The 27,022-nt window shown below is 36.0% G+C and overlaps 1 protein-coding gene and 1 long non-coding RNA gene across 5 annotated transcripts in view; one reads left to right on the forward strand and one right to left on the reverse strand.

The window, feature by feature from the left end:
- Positions 1-2,031: 2,031 nt before the first annotated feature.
- LOC121423600 lies at positions 2,032-7,671 on the reverse strand. Its single transcript, XR_005971297.1, has 4 exons — positions 7,503-7,671; positions 4,452-4,609; positions 3,480-3,578; positions 2,032-2,893 (listed from the first exon to the last, which is right to left on the reverse strand). It is a non-coding gene; the product is annotated as an uncharacterized LOC121423600 (long non-coding RNA).
- A 190-nt stretch (positions 7,672-7,861) lies between these two features.
- The window catches only part of LOC121423580 (NPC intracellular cholesterol transporter 1-like), a 35,649-nt gene continuing 16,488 nt past the window's right edge, over positions 7,862-27,022 (forward strand). The window contains exons 1-7 of one of the 4 annotated variants that reach the window (XM_041618948.1): positions 7,862-8,046; positions 16,699-17,838; positions 18,558-18,770; positions 19,983-20,218; positions 21,578-21,678; positions 22,417-22,580; positions 22,978-23,106. In XM_041618948.1, the coding sequence (XP_041474882.1) occupies positions 7,981-8,046; positions 16,699-17,838; positions 18,558-18,770; positions 19,983-20,218; positions 21,578-21,678; positions 22,417-22,580; positions 22,978-23,106 (2,049 nt within the window). In that variant the 5' untranslated portion in view covers positions 7,862-7,980. Of the gene's footprint in view, positions 8,047-8,072; positions 8,202-12,650; positions 12,671-13,329; positions 13,351-16,698; positions 17,839-18,557; positions 18,771-19,982; positions 20,219-21,577; positions 21,679-22,416; positions 22,581-22,977; positions 23,107-27,022 lie in introns of those variants that run through there. The other 3 variants (XM_041618957.1, XM_041618975.1, XM_041618966.1) reach the window with 3 other exon arrangements.

The raw sequence follows: 27,022 nt of genomic DNA on the forward strand, positions 1-27,022 counted from the left end.
AAGAACTTGTCACGTTATTAAGGCAGAATAAAGTTTTGGCTCTTGCCAAGTTTTGTAACCAAAGTTTACTTTTGTAAAAGAAGTATATTCTGTTTTTGTTGATTTTAATACGTAATGACTTGAATGGGAGGGGATAGGACTTTATATGTAAGGGCTTCTTTGCTTCAAATTGTTGTGGGCTTTAGTTTCTACTTAATACTGATGACCTTGGTTTAATCATTAAGTGAAGTATTGAGATTACAAAAAGGAAGAAGAGTGTAGGGAGAAAGCGGATGGAAAAAAGAGTAAGAGACAGAAGATGAGAAAGAGAAGAGAGGAACTATTAGGGAAGTTGATGGCTAATCCCATGTTTAAGTGTTCAAAATCTTTCATAACTGAAGTAGAGCTTGGAGATGGTATGAGAAAATGTTTTAATAGGAGATATAAGGATAGAAAGAGTTGGAAATGAACATATGTTTTGAGACAGTCAAATGGTGGAGGGGCGGTTCAAAGTGATTTACAATAATGTACTTGAAGGCTAAGTTTTAAAAAGGGCACATTTGCCTCCAATAAATTTCACCAGTTTACGCACTACAGGGGCCGCAGAACAGTTTTCAAAGTGGGGGGGGGGGGGCTGACCATGCTAAAAATCACAATGATATTGTCATTTTCACGTTTTTTGTACACGGTTTGGGACAAAAGTGGGGGGCTGAAGCCTCCCCCCCCCCTCCCGGTTTCATGGCCCCTGCACTAGGTTCCTCCTAAATTCAAAGTAAAAATCCACTCAACTAGACTGTCATTTTATTTTTTTCTGCTGCCATCTACTGTCAAGTTTCGTTCCAGAGTAATCTGTATCAGGTGTCCCGCGCGTAAAACATTCCCCATAGACTCATGTTAAAATGGCACTTTTGAAAAATTCATAAAAAATAAATGTGAAATTAGAGGGTGGAATGTTTACTACCATTGGATAGGATACATATCTGACCAGGAAAGGGTACCGTAGCCAGCTCATTTTCGCCATTTATGAAGATAACTATGAATGGATCAAATTCATCGACTGAAACAGTAAAATAGCCCTAATTAGTCCGCCAGTCAAAAAATAGTTCCAAGTCACTTTTTGATCTTCCCAATTTGGGCGAAGGAAGTTCAGTAGTTATCATTTCTAGAATCAGTGTTAGATTTTGAATCATATTCAATTTTGTCAATCAGCAACATCAAATTGAAAAAAATTTGAATGGGTTGGGTCTAACGAATATCTTGAGCCATCCTGATGTAATTAGGCTCATGGCACCATCACACTCAAAACTCATAATCAACAAATTTATCTGGAGATCTCAAAAAAGGTCTAAGAAGCACCAATAAGCCCTTTATCCAGACTTTATTTCTCTTTTAATATCTTGGTTTTTCATTTTTTTGTTTGGTTTCCATCTGGCCAACAAACCTCTCTTGCACGTCATTATCCAACCTTGCATTTATACAATTCCCCCTCTTCCTATTGTTTCTTTCTCTTCACTCTCCTCTCATATTCTATAGACCTCTCCTCCCAATGTATGCTCTCTCTACACACACATCCAGTCTTAACTCAGTGAATATTTCTCACCTCTTGTTTGTCTATTTCTTACTTTATTACCACAATTCTTCTGTAGATGGATACATTTTTTCTCTGTCCCCCCCTCTCTCTTTTCTCCTTGTCATTCTCTTCTTTCCTATTCTCTTCTTTCCTCTTCTCTTTCCCTTCCATTTCTTCCTCTTTCATTCATTCATTCTTTCTTAAATCAAACAAAGCAAAAACAGAGACAAAGTGCTATTTCCTGAAAAGAAGTATATTTTGTGGGTCGATTTCTTTCCTCTCTCGCTAAATGTCACAAATTCATGGTTTGGCAACTTAGATGGTATAAATTGTTGAATACATGATTATCAATGAATCATTCATAGTACATGTGTCCTTTCATTTTTTTTTCACCATAAACGTCATGCACTTATTGCAATCTTGTACAAAAATACCCTGAAAAGCTCAACCATGATATTTCCATGAAAATTTTTGTCAACAAACTAAATTCATTTCATTTTAGATCTAAAATCCTTATAATCTTTAATACCTGTGTCACTGATTTTATGATTGTATAAGATAACCAAAGTAAAGGTATCAGAAATTGTAGATTATTCTAAATGGCTCGGGAGCTGAAACCAGCTGAAGTGTTTGTAGCAACTAATGAAAACATGTACTCAATTGTACTCATTTGTACAAAATGTAAGCAAACATTCAGTGATTCCATCATCCCTGGTCTAATCTGAATGAACTCATAAAGTCACTAAATAGCATTACAGGAGAAACAAGAAAATCAAGGAATTTCATTGGCCATAAGATTGAATTGTGAAAGAAGCTTGAACTTGAACTCTGAGTGTCTTATGGAGAGTAAAATGCACTGCACACATCATGAATGTATAAAACTACAAATAAATGTTTGACCCAAATATGTGTATGTCATTTTGTCATATCATTAATGCAAAGGCAAATGAAAAACAACCATTTTCATTGGATCATTTGGTTTTATATTCCACCCAACCCCTCCAACCAAAATGAAATACTTAAAAAGATGCCTTGTAATTCTCAAAGGTTGTTTTAACCTACATGTATCCCCCAACTTCAGTTTCCTTTTTAAGTGCCTTATCATCTACTTCCTAGAGGGGAGGGATTCAATCATCCCTATGATAAGCTGTTAGTAAAATCTCACAGCCATTTGTGTGTTTTGATGCTGAAGCTTCAATCCAGATGACATCATAAACCGAAGTAGCAAAACCACAGCTACAGAGGCCCGAGTGTAGGTGGCACACCATCATACCCAGAGGAAGAGCTCCTGCTCGTTATTTCTCTTCTCTACAGGAGCATATATCATTTCTTCACCTTGCGCATCTGACCATAATAAAAGAGAGATGAAAATCTTGATAGTTTAATTCTACACCAACAAGAAAAATAATGCATTTTATTCAAGTGCTCAACCCTAAAATTGTTTTTAAAAAGAAAAAGGAAGAAAAAGAGAATGCAAAGCTGCAAAATATATTAAATAAGAATTAATGAGGGTTTTTTTTTAAGATCACCAAGACCAATGTTAACCGCAAAATGCCTTGTTTTTATCTGCTTCTCTGGCTTTTCACATTTTTTTTTCAGTCTAGTAACCTGATGGATTCCCTTTATATCCTATGCCCTCCATGTAGTCACAAGAACTTCACTAGCTTTCAAAACAATACCTTATATTCTGTCATTATGCACATTTTTGGTGAAGAGTACTATGGTGATGGAATAACTATAATCAAAGTAGAGTATGAGGAAAACTTCCAAACTGATTCATAATCGGCAGACATAAAATTCCAAAGAGTCAATTCACATTATTTTGAAGTATTCTGAACCCAGGGGTATATTTTCTTATAAAGTACATATAGAAGATTTTTTTAATAAGTTGAAAAGATTATCTTAATTTCATTTTTTGTTTGTATCTCACCACTTTCTGAAGACATTCCTTGTAGACTTGAAACTCTTTGGCACAGTCATTTCTACCTACATGGTCCTTGCCAGAAACGCATCGACCATAAGCAAGTGCCTTTATCACACAGAAAGAGAATTATAATAATTTTGGTTATTAAAAAAAGTTGGAAAATGAAACTGCACAAGCTCCAATACCTAGGTAGAGAGGAAACAAGTAAGCTGAAAATAAGTTGAATGTCACGAACAATAATTGAAATCTTTAAAGCTGAACTTGCACACCACCTATTGCAATTTGCGATATTTTGCTTTACGAAACAAAAGAAATGTAACAGAATTTTTGTTTCAGTGTACCTATTGTAAACTCTTTTTAAATGCTATACAAGTGCATGGTGTGGCCAACACCTGTGTATTTAATTAGGAGTATTTGCATTTATCAGATCAGATCCCCATTAAAAAAAAGTTACTTTTAAAGTTTTTTTGCCTTCTGATGGCAACTACCATGTTACGATGATAAACAGCAAATCAGAATCGTTTTTTGGGAAGTTACTATTGGATTTGATGGTAATATTGCAAATAGTAACATTATGGAATGTTATACAGACTCTCATTAAACGTTGGAGGAGACTTCCACTTAATATGATAGCCATCCAAATTGATTAAAAAAAAACAGTAGCCTATGCAGATGTTTTGATCTCCTGCTGTCAGCTGACAGCTGTACACTAATCAAATTCTTGAAATGTTTGTGCAAAATGTGATTTAGTAAAGTAGCATGAATGTTGCAACTTTGGAGATAAAATAGCTTTTAATAAAAGACTGCAAAAAAATGTTAAAGGCATGTTTTACAAGCATGGGATGGTTTGTGGTGTCATGTCATCTGCACAAGCCATTACTTTTTAGAGTGACATCTCACTTAATTTCAAGTATAATGAAGGAAGCTGTGTAGTCACAGATATAAAGAAATGTGGTTTAAAAACCCAGAGATAAATACCTGTGGGGTGCATTCAGCAAGAGCAGCAGGAAATTGGGCCATTCTTTGCCTGGCTCTCTGCACACTTCCACCAGCACTGTTCATGTTTCCTCTGATCTTCCTAATTCTTACTGTTTGAACTTGTTACAGCTTCACAGACAGATGTTCTTTACACAAAACTATAAGATAAAATAAAAAGAAATCTAAACTTTGAAGTTTGAGCCCTGACTGAGCCTCTTCCATTCCACTTTTCTTTGAGAATTATTATCCCCCCCCTTCAAATGTATTTTCTTCACTTTTAATGTGATTTCTCTTTTGGGACTCACTTCTTCCTCTCTCCTTTTTATTGATTGTGAAAAGTTAATATATTTCTCTGTTCTTCTTTTGCTCCATTATTCATATGTACCTTGATATGATGCACCACGCCGTACACCGGGGTACCGTAGTACCCCGGGGTACGGCGTTGTGCAGCGCCATCTCGTGTTGTAATAGTGTACAGTTACATTGTTGTCATGGTGATCACGGTCGTGCGATCGGTGCGACAATCATGACAATGAATGGGGACAATGATCACAACGCCTATTTCCTTTCTTTGATACAATCTAATGCCAATAATAGTAAACAAATTATGTTATACTTAAGAATTTAGAATAAATTTATCATTTGCATGCATTAATTGTTACATAAGATCACTAAAAAGAAAAAAAAATCTGTACAAAACATTAAATATACTTGTACACATTTTTTGGTAACCCAGGGTACAGCGCAAAAAATTAAATAAATAATTCAACAAAATGGCGGATTATTATTTGGTACCCCAGGGTACCAAATACTGCATCATATGTTGATTACCCATTAATCTATCCATTTCCTCACAGCCATAGGCATATAGGCATACATGTATATCCTCAATTTCTATTTTCCTATTTCAAAAATTTCATATCAATTTTCTTCCCTTACAATAAAGACTGATAACTGTCCTCCTGATTTTTAAATGAAATTTTTGCCCTTTAAAAACTAAGCTAATTCTATCAAATCAATCAAATTTTGACAAAGAAAGAATTCAAAGCAACAGTCCATAATTACCTAACTTACCAATACTAACTACTAATACTAATAATAACATCATATTTTACCCAGGGTAGCCACTTCAGTCCCAGCGAGCCCTGCAAAGCACACGAGCCTACCAGTTTGAGGGACTGAATGTCTATAGCCCAGTTGCAGCGGTCAGTGCAGTATAGACAAGACAAGACCAATTTTAGGGGATGAGAGCTGTTCCAAAAATTAGGATCATCCTTGTTTTCGAGCAGCATCTTTATAATGATTTCTCTACACAAGAAAATTATTTACCCTACAAATGTCAATGGAGAGTACTTGTCAGTGTAACAGGGAATTACAGGCCACCGCCTTCTTCCTAAAGGTGTAATGCGCTATACAAAAGCTGTTCTATTATTATATTATTATACCAGATAATGATGATGATGATGAAAATACTGCATGCTTTCTCTAGTCAAACCACCTCTATCAATGCCTAGCAAGCAAGATACTCTTAGTAGATATACAAGTTACCAGACCTCCACTATCTCATTCTGCAACCAGTACCATACATTACAGCCTATGGAATAAGCTTGTGAATTCTGCTTATGGAAGTATGGTAGTCTGCAAAGAATCAGAGGCAATTCAATCAAAATCCACACTCTCTTTCTGGAGGAGGAGCATCAACATCCCTACTCCATATCACCTATAAATATCCATGCAATGCCAGTTCTACCTTCCTGCATCAAGCTGTAATGATCATTGATCAGGGGTCCGTAACACATTCTAATTGGTTCCCAGACGTCAGACAATCTAATGAGAAAAATGCTTAATTCATTTAGCGATTGATCACTAACCAGGCCCTTATCTGAACTCAACTGCTGTGCCAAACATACCCTGTTCAGGTAAGACTTCTCACCAATAAAATGTCCAATACAGTCACTTGCCAGCTAAATTGTAACAAGGAAGATGAAGATGCAGATCATGATTTTGTGGGATCCTGTCATTCCTGTGCATATTTCTAATCCCAAAGAGAAGACCCCCAAGGGGGTATTTAGATTTGGTTTAGACGGGGTGTGCAGGTGAAGGTTCAATACCCATAACCATATTTACGGGTCATGTTGGCTAAAAAAAGGTACCCATTATTAGGGATTTATTACTGGGGCGGATCCAGGATTTTCAAAAAGGGGGGAGCACATCCTACCCTGGAAAATTTGACAAGCAAAAAAAAGTAATATGTTATCAAAATGTCATTTTGTAAATGCACCTAAGCAGGCCTAGTACATTGGAGGAGAATATGGACCCCAATTCAGGCCAGTATCTAATAGTTGAGGCCATGTAATTCTCCAGCATAAAACCATATCCCAAGCTAAGCCAAGGGATTTCTTCATAAAACTTAGCGACCCATTCCAGCGGCACATCCCCGTAAGGCCGTATGCCTTGTTTTGTGAGTACCACCCCCCCTCCCTCTTTCTTAATCCTATCTTCCCCAACGCACACATCCGCAAAGTTGGGGAAGAACAATGACAAACAAGATGGCAGTGTACACATGCACATCAGGCAAGTCTCCCCCATCTTTTCATAATATTTTTCTCATTTGTTTGATGAATTCTTGTTTAAAAATGACATCGATAGCGTATATGTTCCCATAAATGATTTACATCATGATCTAACTTTCAAATCTTTCTGAATGATAGTAGAAATCTCGGGGGCGAAAGTTTCAGGTTTTTGGCGTTACATGCAGATGAATGGGATGGAATCCCTGGCTTCATGGAGAGTAAGCATACTCTTTACGAATAACGTTAACGTTAGAACTTCAAGCCCCATGCAAGCATTGTCCAGAGCTTAATTTACAATACATCATCATACATGAACATCATTTGTAAGTTGGTTTTGGCTTAATTAACACTACTTCAATTCTTAGATTAGAATCTTAGTTAATCGACACTCACACTGTAAGTGTAATCTGAATTGCATGTGTTGTGTTTGACTAGTTATTCGGTAACGTAAACAAAGTACAAATCACGGTTAACTCACAATTTCTACTTGATCTCGAATAAGTTTAAGTAGGTCGTCACGTCACGGACACGGTTAAAAAACAAAAACACGACCTGCTCATTTGCAATGTAATGCAGTGAGTCATTCATTCACAAATTCACATCATCGATCGCATATCGCCTCATATCATGTGACGAAAATGTGGGCGTGGTAGTTTATCAAAATTTGTTGCCAATTTAATTAATATACGAGTCATGTATCTTTTGACTATTAAAAATGATAAATAAGATTTTTTTAAGAAATTAAAATTAAATATATGAAATACAAACTATAAAAATACTGTGTTAAGCCTATTAAATTGGATTATGTTAAATGATACCGATCGGAAAAAACGAGGATTGCACGAGCCACAAGTCTATCTGAGTATACAGTGTCTCTACCGTCGCTTCTTCTTCATTGAGAAAAACCCCATGAACAGAAGTTAAAGGTTCATCATTGTGGTCTTGATTTGGAAACAATGGCGCTCGTTGCATTGTTTCACACAGTTGCTCTTGTGTTCAGCCTTTCCTGTTTTATGTTTCAGGTAAGTCGTAAGACTAACTCGCGCTCGGATGACGGCCCCCCGAGCGACCAGCGCCAGCCGCCGCACCCGATCGCGTCTCAGCTCAGGCTCAGCTCTGAATATGCCGGCGCTTGTCCTGGCCTGGCCCTGTCTTTCCGCGCCTGGCCCGAACTAACGTACGTTACAGACAACCGCAGCGGCACCCTTAAGGCTTAAGGCTTAGGCTTAGACATAGTCTTGAGGACGCAATGATGATGACTTTTTAAATCCTGTCATACTTCTTCATCATTGAGACTTAGTTGAACAGGCCTTCATATAGGTATGTGACAGAATAAATGAAAATCCTCAAATCTCAATGAATTTGGTATCATTTGAAAGCCCTTAAAAAGACCTTTCAAATGATACCAAGAACTCAAATTTTCATCAAGAAATTATAAAGTTATTCCAGTTTAAGTCGCGCATATTTATCCAAATTTGTGGTCACTGTCTTAATGTAAAGTCAATGGAGTGCATAACCGATTTTTGTGACCATTTTGTGACCATTTTGAACCCAAGTCTTCAACGGGCTCTAACTTCTTTGTTTTTGAGCCCTTTGAAGTAATTTAGGTATCAATGGAAAGGTGAAAGAAAACTCAATTGATGTGTAATCATTTCACTTGGTAATTTTTCTTCTTATGTGTAAAATAATTTCTTTTAATTAATTCTAATTAATTATGCAAATTACAATTACTCGCCTCTTTTTTTTGCCAAATGAAAGTGATAATGAGAGATAATTTGTATATAATTTAGTTGGCATCAAAACAGCATCATGTAGATAATTTCCTAAATGAATTTGTTTAAAGTATTGTTTTTGTAATTTCTAATGTATTTCTTTGTTTTTCTGATATAAATTACAATTAGCTCTTTTTCAACTTTAGTATTGTGTACATGTATGTATGGGGTCTTTTTTTTTACAAATGAAAAATATAATTCCTTTTGTACATGTACTTTGTATGGTATAAAAATACAAGTGTGCTTTTCTGATGTATTTGATTGTTTCACCAATTCTTTATGTATTTTATTGTTTCAACAATTTGTTTATAGATGGATAATGTACCTTTCATTTTGGAGATTCGATTACAATTTTTTTTAGGAAGGATGAGCAGCAGAGTCTGAGGGTGTAAAGATGTAGCATTGCATGTAATTCAAGTATCAAGAAGGAAACATAAAAATTAAGCTTTAATATATGCATTTCTTAGATATGTATGATTACAACAAAGGCCATGTTCGAGCACTCCTTTTTTAATGAAAAATAAGTTCATATTCTAGCGTGAAATCACTGCACATAAATAAAGCTCTGAACAGCAACAAAAACAGGCATCAAAGCTCCAACACTCAAAACAAGAGAACAAAAGTGACACAAAAACTTATACAAATCCCATCCCCATTTCAACTTATGAACACAACCCCCCTGCACCCTTCTTGAAAAAAAAAATAATTATAATAAAATAGAAAAAAAATGAATAACATAAAAAAAATAGACAATAGAGCCATGTGGAAGTGAAATATTTCCTCTGAGAGTGAAAAATTAAACAACAAATTTTTTGCATTTTAATCATGGGCGGAAATTGGCCCCAAAGGTAGGGGGACGCTGGCATCGGCGGCGAAAGCCAACAGTTTTAGGGGGACCACCAAATTATTTTGATAATCAAAAAAATACACCAAAGGTTATCAACCAAAAATTATAGGGGGACGCAGAAAACTAAATTTGACAAGCAAAAAAAAAAGAAAAGAAAAAAAAAAGGTTATCCAAAAAAAAAAAAAAATTGAGGTGGGGGGATCGTCCCCCACCTCAAATTAAGGGCGGGGGGGTACACTTCCCCCAGCTTTCGCCGCCTATGGATGCTGGCAACTCTGACAAGTTAAAAAAAAAAAGTTTATCCCCAAACTGTTGTAAGGTCATTTTCACCCCAAAAAGTTTGACCAAAAAAGAAAAAAATGTATTATTGTTACATGTCCCCCTATTATTTTGGGTAGGGGGACGTGTCCCCCTGGGATTTCCACCCATGAATTTAATTTTAGAAAAGTCAACATTGATATTCCACTGTCAAAAGCAAATCCAGTTTCCAAATGAAACGATAATCAACCACCTAGATTCTTGAGTCACATAACCTTGGGATGATAAAATCTTTCTGTGACAAATGAATGTATTAAAATCAATATCAGAATAATTATCTACGGTATAATGACAGAGATTTCCCAAAAAAGGCACAACATAATCATCAAGTAAGCAATTTACGATCTAGTTCAATCCAGCATGAACGACTCACTATCGACCGCTCCCATCACCCTGCCAACCGCAGGCGCATCGGGCAGCTCGACTGACGAGAGACCGGCTGTGACAAGGGTAGCATCGCCCTGCCAACGGCAGGCGCATCGGGCAGCTCGACTGCCGAGAGACCGGCTGTGACAGGGGTAGCTGGCATCTCTTATATCTGGACTGCGCAACGTCAGAATCGCGTAAGTTTGGATTTTTTGATAATTCAAATATATTTCCAGTCAAATTGTATACCTAATCGGATTCTTGTTTTACTTACCATTAAAAAATTTCGAACATTTACGCGTCCAAAAATTTGATGAACTTTCAAGCTCCGATATCCACACTTTACAGGCGAGTATCCACATTGAAACTTATATGTACAGAAAGAGCACATCTTCAGCTGTCTGTTAAAAGGCACGAGATTGCACCTACTATGTGCGCATGCGCATTAAACCCCATTTTCAATGAGCCGCCCAGACAGAGGCGATGCCACTCGTAGCAAAACCCGCGCGAAAACCGTGCCACCAAAACCAGCGCTCGCGATGCCCCGTATTCGCACATAGCTACTTCATAGACATGCAAGAGAACAGAGCTGCAGAGTAAACAAAGATGGATTTCCCTAGGTCTAGGAAATCCATCTTTTCATTAGACGTTCACTGTACAGGATCGAGCAAAATATGTTTATTTAATATTTTATTAATTTTTACACCTTCCTATGCCTTGCTTTAATACTACAAATTATTTGTAAATAATATATGTTGCAAAAAAAATAAATCTCAGAAATAAGATGTTTTCTTCATGGCATCATTTAGAGCTCATCAACAACACCTCATTTATCTCAATAACCCCAGAAATAAGAAAGTTATTGCAGTTTTAAGGTCATATAAATCGCCTATTCAATTCTTATGTATTCCTTTGTTTTTTAAGCCAAAAGTTGTGATCTTAACTGGGACACAATGAACAATTGTCCATACACTGTACAACGGATAGATCGTCTCCGCACAGCGATTCGAAGACCGCTGATTGGTCAATCGCGCAGATCACGTCATGACCACGTGGTCCCAAAAATAATTCCTTCGGACTGCGTGCGGAAGTATCGATAGCGATAACGATATCCGGTCACGTTGTGTACGCCGTAAATAGTTTTGGTTCGTGATCGGATCGCTCCGGTATCGATCGAAAATTATCGAAACTCTGCAATTTCATGCATATTCATATGCATATTCATGCATAAACCCGGAAGCCAATTGACTTTGTGCACGTTGCGATAAACTCTACAAATTCCAACAAACACGATGGCATATAGACGCTAATTCGTAAGATTTTGACGGAAAAGCAAGAAGTAATCGAAATTTGCTTACCTGTGCAGTATCGGTGAGAAAATAGATCCTCCGAGAATACCTTTCATAATTCATATAAAATACGGGAAAGTGAAATTCTAGGTCGATTTTGGTACGAGGTGATAGAGAATTGCACACTTGTTTTGGTGGAATTCTGTGTGGGGAAATAAAAGGCTTGCACTACGCATGCTTACTATACTTTCATTCATAAATTGGTTCTCGGCAGGGGCTGGATGACGTCATGTAATAAGCAAAAATGTACACGACCGCTACGTTCACGCTCCGCTATCTGTTGTACACAATTGTTCGTTGTGTGGGACCAAGGTGCACTGATAGAAAACAGCAATGCGCATGCATTTGTATAGGAAAGTGCCCCAAAACACTCCCAAGAATAACAGACGCCTCCGAAACAGGACTTCTCCTTGAAGTTTCTTTTAAAAAACGTATATTTTCTTGATCTTTAGTGAAGATTTCACGTAGAAGAAAACTGATCAGCGCGGATATCAATTTTCGCCTAAAGAGCGCGCACGATTTATATTCATATCAAAGACACGACAAGGGAAAGACTAGGCACCTACACTATTTTACACGCAAATCGACGCAAGGCATTACGCGAAGTCCGTGAACTGTCCAATCTTTTCATTGTATAGACTTTATGATACCGTATACGTATTATTGACGTTCGTTAAAGCTTGTACTGCTGGTTTCTTTCCAGGCACGTATATTATATTCGTTTTTTTATTAGTCATCTTTTTAAATTCATTGCAAATAATGCAAATAAGTGTTATCATCACCAATAATAATCTTTAATTATGTTTTTTAAGGTATTTCATTCATTGGTGCCCATAATTAGTAAATTAATCATGAGGATTGCGCATTCAAAGAATTTAGATACAGTTATAAAGTTACCGAGGAGCTGAATCAAGTTTGTGAAATTATTAGCGCCACCAACGGGCTTCCTTGTATTTCCGTAGAAGAGACAAGCGAAGTCACTTTCGAGGCCGAGGTAAGCGAAATTTGCTTTTTTTTAATGATTATTATTTCATTATCATTTTCATATTTCTTTAATGTATTGCTACTTACCGGCAAGAGCCCCGGTGCGGAGCGAGAAGGAGTTTCGGCAAATATTACTTCAGCAATGAAGCGATGTTTGCCGACTACTTCGAAATCCAGGGTCAAACACAGTCTATTGTATGAGGTTAGTATGTATACTAACCTCGTACAATGTGTGAGTGAGGGAAATCCATATTTGTTTACTCCGTTCTCTTACATGTCTATGTCTATGTTCAAGACGTCAATGATGAAGAAGTATATGACAGGATTTTTTTAAAAAGTCATCATCATTGCTTCCTTAAGACTACCTTAGACAGCTGGCAGCCATCTGTTTCGAGCAGTTTTAATTTTTTAAAATTTTATTTCTCGTACACATAAGGCTCGCTGTTACGGCGGCTACCAGTCAGAATTAGTTCCCAAAATTTACCTGTAAGAATATATGAGTAACACCGCTATTAGGCATATTAGGAGTGTAATCCCTAATTTGCATATCTGTGGTCAAGCCCAAGGAGTGGGCATCATACTTGCACAAAGAGCTCATTGCTTAGAAAAAGAAAGTTGGATGCAGTTGCAATTGAAGAAGCTCACAGCAAGTTGACATCAAATTCATCATTTTGGGGTATATAACAGTTGGTGAGTTTAATTATTCTCATTTATTATATTGCATAATGTTGTAATTAGATATTAATGTATTAATTGCAAGATTTCACTTAGAAGATACATATTGCAAGTTGGTCAATAATTCTACCAACTCTCTCATGGAGTATATATATGTTTCTGTGATGCGAGATAATTATGTGTGCAGCATAATGGGCACACCCAGCAAGATATAATTTACATTTAATGTATGTTCTATTATATGTACGATAGATTCATTTTCGTTTAAGATTCATTCAATCCTTGTATATTATCTGGGATAAGTTGTTTCAGTTATAGATTATGTATTCATTAGTAGCATCATTTTATATATCACATATTGTGTATATAGTCAAGTTAGGGAAAGAAGTGAAAGTAAGTTTAGAGCGAGAAGTGCTCGCATCTCCTCACAAAGGGAAGCCCTACACTGCATTCAGTGCATGCAATACACCAATACCAGTGTGTGTGAGGGGATGCAGGCCACTCTGGCTGGTGATGAATCAGACTCCAGATGAATCAGACTCCAGAGCAGAGTTTCAGAGAAAACCACTGTTCGAGGATCTGTTCCTACACAAACTTAATTCTCACTGATTCAAGTCAGTGTGAACAGGGTTTATAGGAATGTCATTTAGAGACAGAAACGAAAGTTTAGATTGAAGTTCTTATTAGTTGTTGTACTACGGAAAAGTTCAAGGAATAATTCATGTGTGAAGTATACATGTACTTAGTTAATGTTTATGGTTGATGTTTAATCTCTTTGTCTAACTTATAGAATAGATCATGAATAACAAGGTAAGATCAATGTATCATTAACGCATCTAATCACTATTTAGAGCCCAATTCACATTTGAAAGATAAGTCCACAAATAATTTACTTTGGTTTAATAAGAAATTAATCATATCACAATATTACATTTGGAGTTTATCATGTAGTTAAACAAGTATAATAACATAAAGTATTCATGTGTGTATGCAAGACAATTTAATTTAACTTATACAATTTACTTATTAATTTATGTTTATGTTTATTTGTTTCAGCTAACCACACACAGTGCCACACACACACACGCAAGGTGGTGCACACACACACAGCTGTTTACACACACACTTACACCTACGTCATATAAGCTCAAGCAGTGTTTACACATTACGTTCAAGTCGTGTTCACACGCAAGTTTATGCTAGGAATAAAGTGACACTTCGACATTTGTTATTGCTCGTCGATCTTTATCCATTGAATAAATGCAACAAGGCTTTATTGGTTGGAACTTTAAGACAAGGTCTTCGTGGTGATTTATTAAACGTCGTGGTGATTTTCAAGTTTGTGTGCGTTAGAACGTTATAGTTTCCCTCCGTGTAGGAAGTTTATTTCGTGAGCTGTAAACGACCCTACACGTCAGCAACTCGATATATAAGTCAGTTAGCAACTCGATATATAAGTCAGTTAACAACTCGCTATATAAGTCTGTTAGCGAATCGCTATATAAGTCAAGATGTCTTCTTCAGAAAAGAGTTCGACGACGAGCAAGCCTGGTGATCACAAGGATACATAAAGTTACATGTAGTCGTTTGGTGAATAACAAAGTTCATGTTTAAAATTAATGGTATCATCATTGATGAGAAATAAACTAAAGTACAAGCACAGGAACATTATTGGCAGTATATTGTTTCTACATGTATGTTGTTTGAAAAATAGGGTAGTGATACTGGTATTGTAGACTAAGCCAGTCTAAGGAACATTCAAATAAAAAAATGTTGACAAATACATCATGTATATCAATGAGTGAAATGGATCTGAATTAATTAAAAAATAGTGAGAATGTGTTATACCAAGAAAGTTTCTCATGGTAGCAGAAGTCACCTATTAAATAAACCTGTTTGTGTTCAGAATCAAGTTCATGTTTATAATTCAAGCAATTTTCAAAGAAATCTAAAACGCTGTAAACATTACTTGTATTGGTCATTGGAAAACTGCTTTTATGCATCTTTGAAGTGGAGAAAGAACAATGCCATTTAAAAAAAATGCCATACTTGGAATAGCCTTTTTTGGGAGGAAATTATGAGAGAAGATAAAGGAAGTTCTTGGTCATCATGTGATTTAAAACGAGTGCCAAACCAGATTTATTTTCATACTGGCACAGAGAAACATGTGTAAAAAAGCGACCTCCAGAATATGATGTCTGTGTTCTCCATAGAAAAATACTACATACAGTAACAAGTTCCTGTCCAGCTTAGGAAATAATTATTTTCAAACTGTAAATACATCTTGTACTTGTTTCTTTTACTATTCATGTACTTCACAGTGTATAGATGAGAAATTACTTGAACAATTCTGCAGGTGATGAAAATAGTAGAAGGAAATGGTCCTTGTTTTATGTATATTATTTCAGTTAATTGCTGCAACACATGTATAGAGGTATCAATAAAATTATTGACTATGTTGTGTAGACTTTGATATACAAACAGCAATTCAAATGATTGAAAGTGCTCAGTCTGCTGATTTACACCCCCTCCCCAATTTCTTTCAATTTGACTCTCGTCATTGTTTTACCCTTTGGGCAAAAATAATCATTGTTTTATGCTCCACCATGAACAGATTTTGCATGCATCTGATAAAAAAGAAAAGTGCTTACTCTATCAACATGAAATCTGCATCATTTTTTGAAGTACAGTGTATGATTATTAGTATCACATTGTGTAACTTTTTTTTTTGGGGGGGAGGGATAAAATGGAGGAATCTTCTCTGTACAGTATAATACCATAACCAATCACACCTGTAGTTAAAAACATGATTATTCTGTTCATACCATTTTTAAATAGCATTGTATATTTTCTTCATTTTTCTGAAAAATGACACAAAACAAGTTGTATACAGTTATGGATTGAATGCATTTTATAGTGTAGCTATCATGCAACTTGTTTCTGTTTTTATCTAGCCTGGTTTCATTTTCAACAATAGATACATGATGTAGGCATATGTACATGTATGTTGGTGCGTTATCCATATTTGGAGACATTCGAATTCATTCACACCCTTTGTAATTTACTTTTCGACAGTATGGATGTGGGATTTGTTTAATATTTGTATTGATTATTTACATTATCCAAAGCTTGTTGAGTGGTCAGTACACAGAGTACATGTACATACCTATTAAGATTTCACATCAAAATGTTGCATTCTAAATTCATGGGTAAAAGAAATTGTTCGGTAGTTTATTAAAGTACTCTATATAATGTTATTCAATGTGGCCTTTGTATACATGTAATGCTTGTTTTGCCTTGTAAATATTCAAATATTATTGATAATGATTTTCACAATTTTTCTCATTTAATATATTCCAACAGGCTGATGCATATATTCACAAAGAAGGCTACTGTATGTGGTATGACCAGTGTGGAAAGGATGCCCTAACCCACAAGTCCCTAAACTGCCTTTACAACAAACCAGCGAAAGTTCTTGATGACCCAGCTGGTCTCCAGATCCTTGAGCAGCTGTGTCCAGAGATGGTGGCAGCCAATAAGAATGAAACCAAGACATGCTGTTCTCCTTCCCAGCTTCAGACATTCCAAGAAAACATGAAAATTCCTGACGAGACAATGAGTAGGTGCCCATCATGCTACAAGAACTTGGTCAACATCTACTGCCATTTGACATGCAGTCCAGACCAGAGTATCTATGTCAATGCAACAAAAACCATGCCTTACCCTCCTACACCACCACCAGCAGCAGCAGAAAACACAATACATGATAAAGACTCTGGTCAACGTAGCATCACTGAGGTTTCTTACTACATCCTGAACGAAACTGCTCAAGCAATGTTCAACTCTTGCAAGAACGTTAACTTTCCCAGTAGTAACACAAAGGTTCTCTCATTGTACTGTGGCTCTTATGGAGCAGCTCACTGCACTGCACAACGCTGGTTGGACTTTATGGGGGACAAGAACAACCAACAGACACCCTTTCAGATTGATTTCATTCTGGGTGGTGCTCCTTCGCCTATGGAACCTATGGACACAAGGGTTTATGCATGCAATGAGTCAACCAACAACAACACGCAACCATGCAGCTGTCAGGACTGCCCCAGTAGTTGCCCACCCTTACCGCCACTTCCCCCTCCCCCTCCTCAATTCCTCATCTTTGGTGTTGATGGTTACATAGTTGTCTTTTCTGTTGCATATGCAGTTTTCATTGCACTGTTTATTCTCTTCAATGTCATCTGTATGTGCTGCAAGAAGGGAGGTGAGAACCTGAGTGATTGCTGCGATGAAAATTCAACAGCAATTAACTCTGTGAACGACGGCCAATTGCGGGAGATTTCTGAGGATGAGGTTGGTTGCAAGGCCTCCTGTGGAATGGCATTCCAGAAACTCTTAGAACTGTGCTTCAGGAAATTGGGTACCATTGTAGCTAAGCATCCACATCTTGTTCTTGTCCTTGGTGTCATGATTGTAACAGCAATGACTGCAGGAATTGTCAGATTGAAGGTGAGTGTTGTGAGACCAATCTCATTTTCATAATATCATTGTGCAAATTTTCTACTTGTACGTCTGTGATGGTCAGTTTTAAGGCCAAGTATGCCTCCACTGCAAGATAATTGCATTGAAATAGAAATTAAACATTTACATTTCATGAAGGTTTTCTTTTTTCACCAAATATTTCAGATTCAGTTATATTAAAGACATTCTCATCTTTATATGAAATATGGATGATTGAATGTTATTATTAACAAATATTTATTTTGTGTTTGTTTGGTTTCTTTACTATTATTCGATTTGTCATTAGTATTTGGCTCAATTTGGTCCTGGTATCATAGTCTCATGTCATTACTAACATGTATTATGGGCAAAGCATTATAGGTGCACTATAATGGCTCATCTCAAACGAGTACATGTACATGTTGTATACATGTGGGAATTGTATATTTGTTGGGGAAGACCCGGCCTTTAGTATTGATTTGCAAAGTCTTGGGCATTGTATTCACCTGTATCTGTAGTAAAGTCAATATTATTTTTTCACTAGGTTGAAGTGTGTGAAGGTTGGAGTTAATGTACAGTTCCAATTGCATTCAATATCGAGCTCATTTATGGTATCCAATTTTTAATTATTGGTGATTGGCAGATCTCTTCTTATTTAACTATTCACAGGTAATATAATGTGTAGTTGATGTTTGATTATGGTTTCTTAAACATCTTGTCTATACAAGGTTACAACTGATCCAGTAGAGCTGTGGTCACCACCAACCAGTGAGTCTCGCCTCGAGAAAAACTACTTTGATGAGAACTTTGGTCCCTTTTACCGTACAGAGCAGATCATATTGACTGCACCTAATCGCACGCGGTACAATGTCTCCCGTAATTATCCAAACCCTTCTACAACCACCTACTCGGGCATTCTAGACATTGATCTTCTACATCAGGTATGGGAATCTCGAATACAGATATATTGCTCTTTACCAGATTCACCTTTATATTTTCCAGATGATGATGGAGGGGTGGTGGTGGTGGTGATGATGATTATGATGATGATGATATTATGTTGATTCATAATTAGAAGATATTTTTTTAACAAAACAAGTGCAGGCGTAGTTACCAAGAGCATACTGTAGCAGTTCTATAAAAGAGCACTGTTGATCAAATGCCTTGCTAATGGGCATGTAAGAGCCGTGGCCGGGATTGAACAGTGGACTTTCACGCATCTAGTCAAGTGCCGTAGACCACACAAGATATTAGGGGCAAGACACAAGAGACTTTGTTTGACACACATACATCTACTTTACAGCAGTGTTTCCACTTTGAAGAAAATTTCCTGAATATCAGGAATTCCGGGAAATCCGAAAATTACAAATAAACATGATTAAAGTTTATTTATGTTGTATTTAAAGAATTGTTTACCTTGATACATAGCTCAAGATTTTCAGCTCATACTCCGCAGACGCCTTTCTTAGTTTTGTTCCTATTTTTAAAAAGGGGGTGAACAAAAAAAAATGTTTAATTCCTTGATTTTGATCACTTGGATCCAATTTAGGCTAGCTGTATTATTCTCTGATTTTTGTTAAAAATCAAACTTGAAAATTCCAGGAAAGTGAATTTTGGGAAATTTGGAATTCAGTTTCAGGAATATTTTTTGGATCTGTGGAAACACTGCTGTAAAGTATAGACATGCAGTACACTTTGAATTCTCATTGAAAACTGTGTGATTGAAATCGTTGGGACATTTTAACAAGTTTTGATGTTATGCATTTATATCGTCAGCCTGCGAAATAAGACAAATAACGGTCCAGTTAATAAGGTTTGAGATCTTATTGGAGATCTTGTACATGTACATGTAATTACAAATAAAATCTAATGCAAATGTGGCACTCTGTTTAGTACTCTTGAGTGTGCTTGTCACCAACACACTGTCAATTTGCTACGTACAGTACTACATGTGCACATATGGACAATATAAAAAAAAACCTGGTGGTTTTTTACATACTTCCATTTTCAAGAAAAAGTTTGACTTCAAGCATGACTTTACATGTAAAGTAATACATAAGTATGACCTATGTATTTCCATAGATTATATATGTGGAAATGTTAAAGTACCAATTTTCTTGTTATTGTTCTTTATTTCTCTTTATAATACCTAGGCTCTTGATCTTCAGAATGATGTAGTGAATCTTAAGGTGCCTTTTGGCAATGATAGCTTTGTAACACTGGAAGACATCTGCTATGCACCCCTTGCTCCAGAGAACACACACTGTACTATTGAGAGTGTGCTCAACTACTTCCAGAATAGTCATGAAAATTTAGATAAAGTTCAGATGGACCCTTCACAGTTTTTCATAGCTGCTGATTACCATGAGCATATCATGTCATGTGTTGGGTAAGTTTCAAAAAGTTTCAAAGTTTCTTGATTTCTGTTTGGATATTATTGACATATTCCTCCATATTATCTAAGTTTCTGAATGTTGTGAGAATTTTCATCTCATGGTGTATTTATGGTACGATGTACATGTACCTCAAGTGTTTTTAAATTGATTTTCCTGTTGACTACAAATTGCCATATTATCATACTAATTCACTATCATTTTTGTCTCACCCACCAGAGGTGAAGGCGAGACTTAGGGATCCAAATGTCGTCCGTCCGTCGTCCGTCCGTCACTAATCTAATGACACATAACTCCACAACCGTAAGGTGCTTTTCAACCAAACTTGGATGGTAGATGGACTTGGGGGACCTGCATGTTATGCTGCAGTTGGAGGTCACATGGTAAGGTCAAAGGTCATTTTCAGGTCAACGTTAAAGTTTACACGCAAGACTCTCTTATGACACCTAACTCCGCAACCGTAGGTCGCTTTTCAACCAAACTTGGATGGTAGATGGACTTAGGGGACCTGCATGATATGCTGCAGTCGAGATCACATTGTAAGGTCAAAGGTCATTTTCAGGTCAACGTTAAAGTTTACATGCAAGACTCTTATGACACCTAACTCCGCAGCCGTAGGTCACTTTTCAACCAAACTTGGATGGTAGATGGACTTAGGGGACCTGCATGATATGCTGCAGTCGGAGGTCACATCGTAAGGTCAAAGGTCATTTTCAGGTCAACGTTAAAGTTTACATGCAAGACTCTTATGACACCTAACTCTGCAACCGTAAGTCACTTTTCAACCAAACTTGGATGGTGGATGGACTTGGGGGACCTGCATGTTATGCTGCAGTCGGAGGTCACACGATAAGGTCAAAGGTCATTTTCAGGTCAACCTTACCTAATGTTGCAACCTTAAGGTGCTTTTCAACCAAACTTGGATGGTAGATGGACTTGGGGGACCTGCATGTTATGCTGCAGTCGGAGGTCACACGATAAGGTCAAAGGTCATTTTCAGGTCAACATTAAAGTTTACATGCAAGGCTCTTAAGGCAAGTGTTATTCCATCCCAGTCATATTACAATGAAGTTTCGATACAATTCTGTTGCATGCCCTCGCAAATCACGATGTTTCTGGTTATTTTCATACGTGGGCGAGACACAAAATCGCTTTTGCCTCGTTCTCATACTATGGCTTGGGAGTACAATTTCTTCTTAAGCTTTGCTGTGAAAGACAAATACCATTTATTTTTTTCATGAAAAAACAACTGCTGTAAGAGTAATAATCATTCCTGTACATGTACACCCTTATCCTGGATTACTTTGTATGTTTAATCCTGACCATGATATTATTCTTTTGCATTCTCTTTATAGTGCCCCAGCATCTCTTAATGATACCACTGCATTACATATGCCTTGTTTGGGTACCTATGGTGGTCCAGTATTTCCCTGGACAGCTCTTGGTGGATATGAAGGTAAGTAGTGCTTGAGATAATTCAAACTTTGAAAGTTTACTCTTTAAATATGAATCTTGTTGTTACAATCAATTAAATTCATCAAAAATGTTGTTGACTATGGACTCCTCACATATTCCTAACATTAAAAAAGGTTACATTTGTCAAAACAAAAATAATTAATATTGTAGTAAAATTAATTATATTTGATGCAGTGATTTTATACATTTCGTATAAAATAAGAGGTAAGTGGTACATGTAAGTTAAGGTTTTTATTGTAATTTAGATTCATTCCAGTAAGTAGTGATAATAATAGTGATGCAACTCCTTTATGATTATTCATTAGTGTTTGTCAATTTGTTTGTTTCCTCTGAATTGATAATTATACAAATGTAAATTGACAAGGACAATGACATTTTCATTTTCCTATATCATCCATATGAGGGTTGTGAAAAAAATCAAGTAATTACAATTTCTGAAAATGATAAATTAACAAATAAATGTATCTTGAAATCAATTATGTACAGTGATTAAAAATTAATTACACTATTTTCAAATATACATGTAATTATAGGTACAGCCATAAAAGATTATCAAGAAAAGGTCAGAATAAGTAAATTATGATACAATTAGCACATCTGTGACAGTAAGTCATTAATGCAGATATAGTAAAATATTAGTTATTGGTTCCTTTTTAGGCATTGTCCTTGAGTGCTTGTTGGAGCAACGTGTTTATTGATTATTTATTTCTGTGTACAGGTGATGAGTATAACCTTGCTGATGTATTGGTGATAACCTTCCCTGTGGTCAATTACATCGCTGGTGATCCAAGACTTGAAAAAGCTATGGCCTGGGAGAAGGCATACATTGAATTGCTGAAGAATTACAGCAACTCAAACTTTACAGTCGCTTTCCAAGCAGAGGTGAGATACTATGAGATGAACTTTGTTTTGTTTCTTGAGCATATTTAGTTTTAAAAGAAATGATGTGAAATGTATGATGACATTCATTGGGTCAAATATACCATGGGGGATGTGCACCAAAAAATTTAAATGTAATCAAAGCAGATTTTTCAAAGGAAATTACATCATGAAGCACCCAAGGAGAAATAGAAACAGAAAAAATCAGTAACATACCAACCATATTGGTGGCTTTTAATGGCACTTAACAAAATACTTGGGTTTGATGGATTTGTACATTTGTGTAACTTGTTATGAGTACTTGCTACTCACAATGGACTCATAAGCTAGCTTTGCTAAAATATTCTTGAGGTGTAGCAACGTGATTTTTTTTTTCTTGATTTGTTTGAATTTCCCTCAGAGATCTGTTGAAGATGAGATCAATAGAGAAAGTCAGTCCGACATCCTTACTATTGCACTCAGCTATATCTTCATGTTTGCCTATGTGACCTTTGCCCTTGGACAGATCAACAGCTGCAGAAGATTGATGGTTCGTATTCAAACATATTTAGAGAAATTTATTCATATTCATCTCCTTTTCTTTTTTTTTTAGTTTATGCCCAGAAGAAGTCTTTCATTTTACCCTACCCCTTTAATAGGAATAATCCTTTGAAAAATCACAAAGATGTACACTCAAAGAGAAAATACTTAGCTAATATAAGTGGACTATTTGTTTTTTGTTCTTTTATGGCATAATATTATTTGTTTAATATAGAATGTTATGATAACACTGATACCGCTCAACCACTGTAAATCTGAAACTTCTGTATAGATATGGAGGACTTTACTCCGAACTGATAGCCATATTACTATTCCTCTCTATCACCTTATCTGTCTAAACACCTAGAATACTTCTCCTTCACATCTTTCTTCCACTTCTTTTAACATATATGTTTGAACATAACATGGAAGGGAATTCAGTGATATTTCCTGAAAACAAGCTATTTGATATCTTGTTTGTTTCATATTTCATATTTCACATTCATGTAAGCAGTAGTTCCATGCAATTTTTTCACTTGGATGTGAAGTGAATTCATGGTGAATAGCTAAAGAAAAGTTTGAAGAAAGGTGGTTTTCTTTCTGCTAAATCTCTCCCACATATTTCTGGTGTGATTGTGTCTGTCCATCCCTATTATAAATAGTTTTTTTTCTCGTTTATTCCCTATTGTACTTTATGTTCGACACAATAGCAATTGAGAGGGGCTATTAGCAACTTTGAAAACTATTTTAAAAACATCATCGTTGAATTGCCCTGTATCACATACATATACAGGTATTTCTTTGGTAGGGCCCATTCAATGTACATGTAGATATGACATTGCTCTCCTTCTTTACGTGTATATCAGTCAAGGAGAGATAAAAATTACAAGAATGTAAACATTATGCTTCATTATCACACAAGGTCAATGCTTCAAGTATCATTAGTGTGTGTGATTAAGAGTGATAATATGCACAATATTCAATGCTGTACCAATTTCCTCCTGGCAGCTAAATCTCTACAATCTTTAGTGGTAGCAATACATAATGATGTATCTTGTCATGTCATTTAACCTTCAATGGGCTTTGATCAATGTTAATGGCTAATTTTTCATCCTTCCATTGGTCCATTAATGTCATTCCTTGACATTTGTTTCAAAGTCCATTGCTAAGGTACCGGTACATGTCTTGTACTTCTATACACGGTGTAGTTTAATTGCACTATTATCGAACAGTTTTTTTTACAAGACATACATGTACATGTAGGACATTAGTATCAAAATCAAAGATTATTAGACAGGGCTCGACACTAGCGGCGGTCCGACGGTCCCAGACCGGTAAAAATCGCTGTCGGGCTAGTAGATTTTCAGAAATAAGAAGATTTACTGGTCCGACATGACCAGTAAAAAATATCATTGTCGGGCCAGTAATTTTTCCCAAAAAGCAAGATTTTAAGGGTCCGACATGACCAGTAATTAAAACCATTGTTGGGCCAATAACTTTTCCAGAAATGGTCAAATTCACTGCAAACAATTTCCCCCCGACAAATTCTGTCATTCACACACAGAATACACACAGAATGAATCGCACGTGTTACTAGAGTATATACAGTGTACATGTAGCCAGCCACACAACCTACGTGGTAAATTCTCTACTGGCTGCGTGAACGAAACTTAGCTAAACTCTGGCAGAAATCTATCACAGAACTGTCAAAATTCACGGTTCATACTCATGAAAGGCTCTTATAATGTCCATATTTGCTAAAAATTGGAGTAACTCTCTCATTTGTAAGCAGTAAAAGGAGAAATTTTCACTTCTGTTTGGTTCAAACAGATCGGGTTTCGGGTGATATCGTCTGAATACAGATGAGCCCCACATATGCATTTATGTGTGTGTTGATACACTTGGTTTCTTTCTTTCGTAGCTATTTTAATTGAGCCAAAAAGATACTGATGAATCATTTATGATGATAGTTTTAGCTTTATTCCTCTGTTTTCTTCCTATCTTTCTTTCCTTCTTTCTTTTCAATCTTTCTTTTTTTCTTCCCTCTCTTTCATTTTTTTGTTACTGTCTTTCTTTTTTATTTTCCCTTTGTTCTTTCATTCTTTCTATCCTTATAAAAAATATTTTTCTCTATTTCTTTTTTCTCTCCTTCTTTCCTTCCTTCCTTCCTTCCTTTCTTTATTTTTTGATATTTTTCTTTCCTTAATTCTTGAGTCCATCCATCCTATTTTATATTTTATCTCTTTTCTTCCTTTCTTTCCTTCCTTCTTTTTACCCTTTTCTTTCCTTTATTCTTCATTACTTTCTTTGTTTCTTTCTTCCTTCCATCCATCCATCATTTATTTACCCTTTCTTGTATGTATTTTTATTTCTTCCTTCTTTCAGCCCTCTCTTTCTTTCATTCCTTCCTTTCATTCATTCCTTCCTTTCTTCTGTTTTGTTCTTCCTTTTCTAAATCTATCCTTTTATACCTCTCCTTTCTTTTTTGACTGCTTGCTTCCTTTCTCTCCTTTATTCTTTCTTCCTTCCTTTGTCTCTCAGTCTTTCTTTTTTCTTCCTTTGTCTCTCAGTCTTTCTTTTTTTCTTCCTATCTATTCTTTTACTTTTTCTTTTTTATATTGCTTGCTTCTTTCTTTCCTTCCTTTATTTATTTCTTTCCTTCTATCTATCATTTTACCTTTCCTTTGTTTTCTTCCTTCTTTCCTCTCTTTCTTTCTTTCTTACTTTCTTTTGTCCTTTCCATCTCTCCTTTTACCCTATTTTTTATTGCTTCTTCTTTTTTTCCTTTACTACTTTCTGGATTTGTTCTTTCTTTCTGTATTGCTTGCTTCATTTCTTTCCTTCATTTTTTTTCTTTTCTTTCTTCCTAATTTTTGTTCCTTCTTTATTCCTTCCTTTCCTTCTTTAGTTCTTTTTTTCCTTCCTTCACATGTATCCTTTCTTTACCTTTTCTTTTTTTCTTCCTTCCTTCCTTCCTTTCTTTAATTCTTTCTTTTCCTTCCTCTTTCTTTCTTTCTTTCTTTCTATCTTTCTTTCTTTCTTTCCTTCCTTTTTTATTGGGGGGGGGGCAACGAAAGGCTAGAAAAATAAACTTGCACCTTTTTTTAATGTTTTCTTTATTTTTTGGGACCAGTAGATTTTTGGGTTCGGACCAGTAAAAATTTGAAAAACTGGGAATCTACTGGTCCGACATGAATAGGTTGGACCAGTAGAAAAAATGGGTTAGTGTGGAGCCCTGTATTAGAGTAACAGTGATTGAAGGATATTTGTATCAAAAGAAAGGATACATGTACTTGAAATTAAAATGGGTTTTCTTCCACAGGAAGTTAAAGTCTCGTGTTGCCAGCTATATAAACTACCAATATTTTTCATAATCTGGACTGCCCTGTATTATAGAATAACCATACACCCTCAAACTTAAAATTTCCAGTGTAATTCATTTTGAAATAATTAGTTCCATACTCTCCTTGATATTTGATAAAGCTATCAAATTATATGTCAAGAATTGTATATTTACCCGGTCATTAATTATTTTTGATCAGTGTCACTTTCATTTCCATTCTAGATTGTTTAATCAAAGTTAGATGACAGTCTGTCATGTACAAAATAATGCCAGCACTCTATGTTTAATCCCAAACCAGAGCTAATCAAACCAGATTGATTTTGTCAGAATTCTGAACGACAATTGAACATGTTGTTCTGAATCTTTGACTGGCTATTAATAGCCAGTGAGATGCACATGTGACACTCTAACAGTAGATGTTGGTTTATCTTAATTTATTAATACTGAGAACTGTGGTAACACTCTGGAAATGTAATATCAGAAGCCTCACATGTGTTTCAAACAGTCTGAATAAATACGTTGGTGCTAAAAAGTTAGTGACCCCATTACAAAATGCGGCACTCCTTCATGCCGACTGTTGAAT

Source organism: Lytechinus variegatus, chromosome 1 (assembly GCF_018143015.1).
Source record: "Lytechinus variegatus isolate NC3 chromosome 1, Lvar_3.0, whole genome shotgun sequence".
NCBI classification, from domain to species: Eukaryota; Metazoa; Echinodermata; class Echinoidea; order Temnopleuroida; family Toxopneustidae; genus Lytechinus; species Lytechinus variegatus.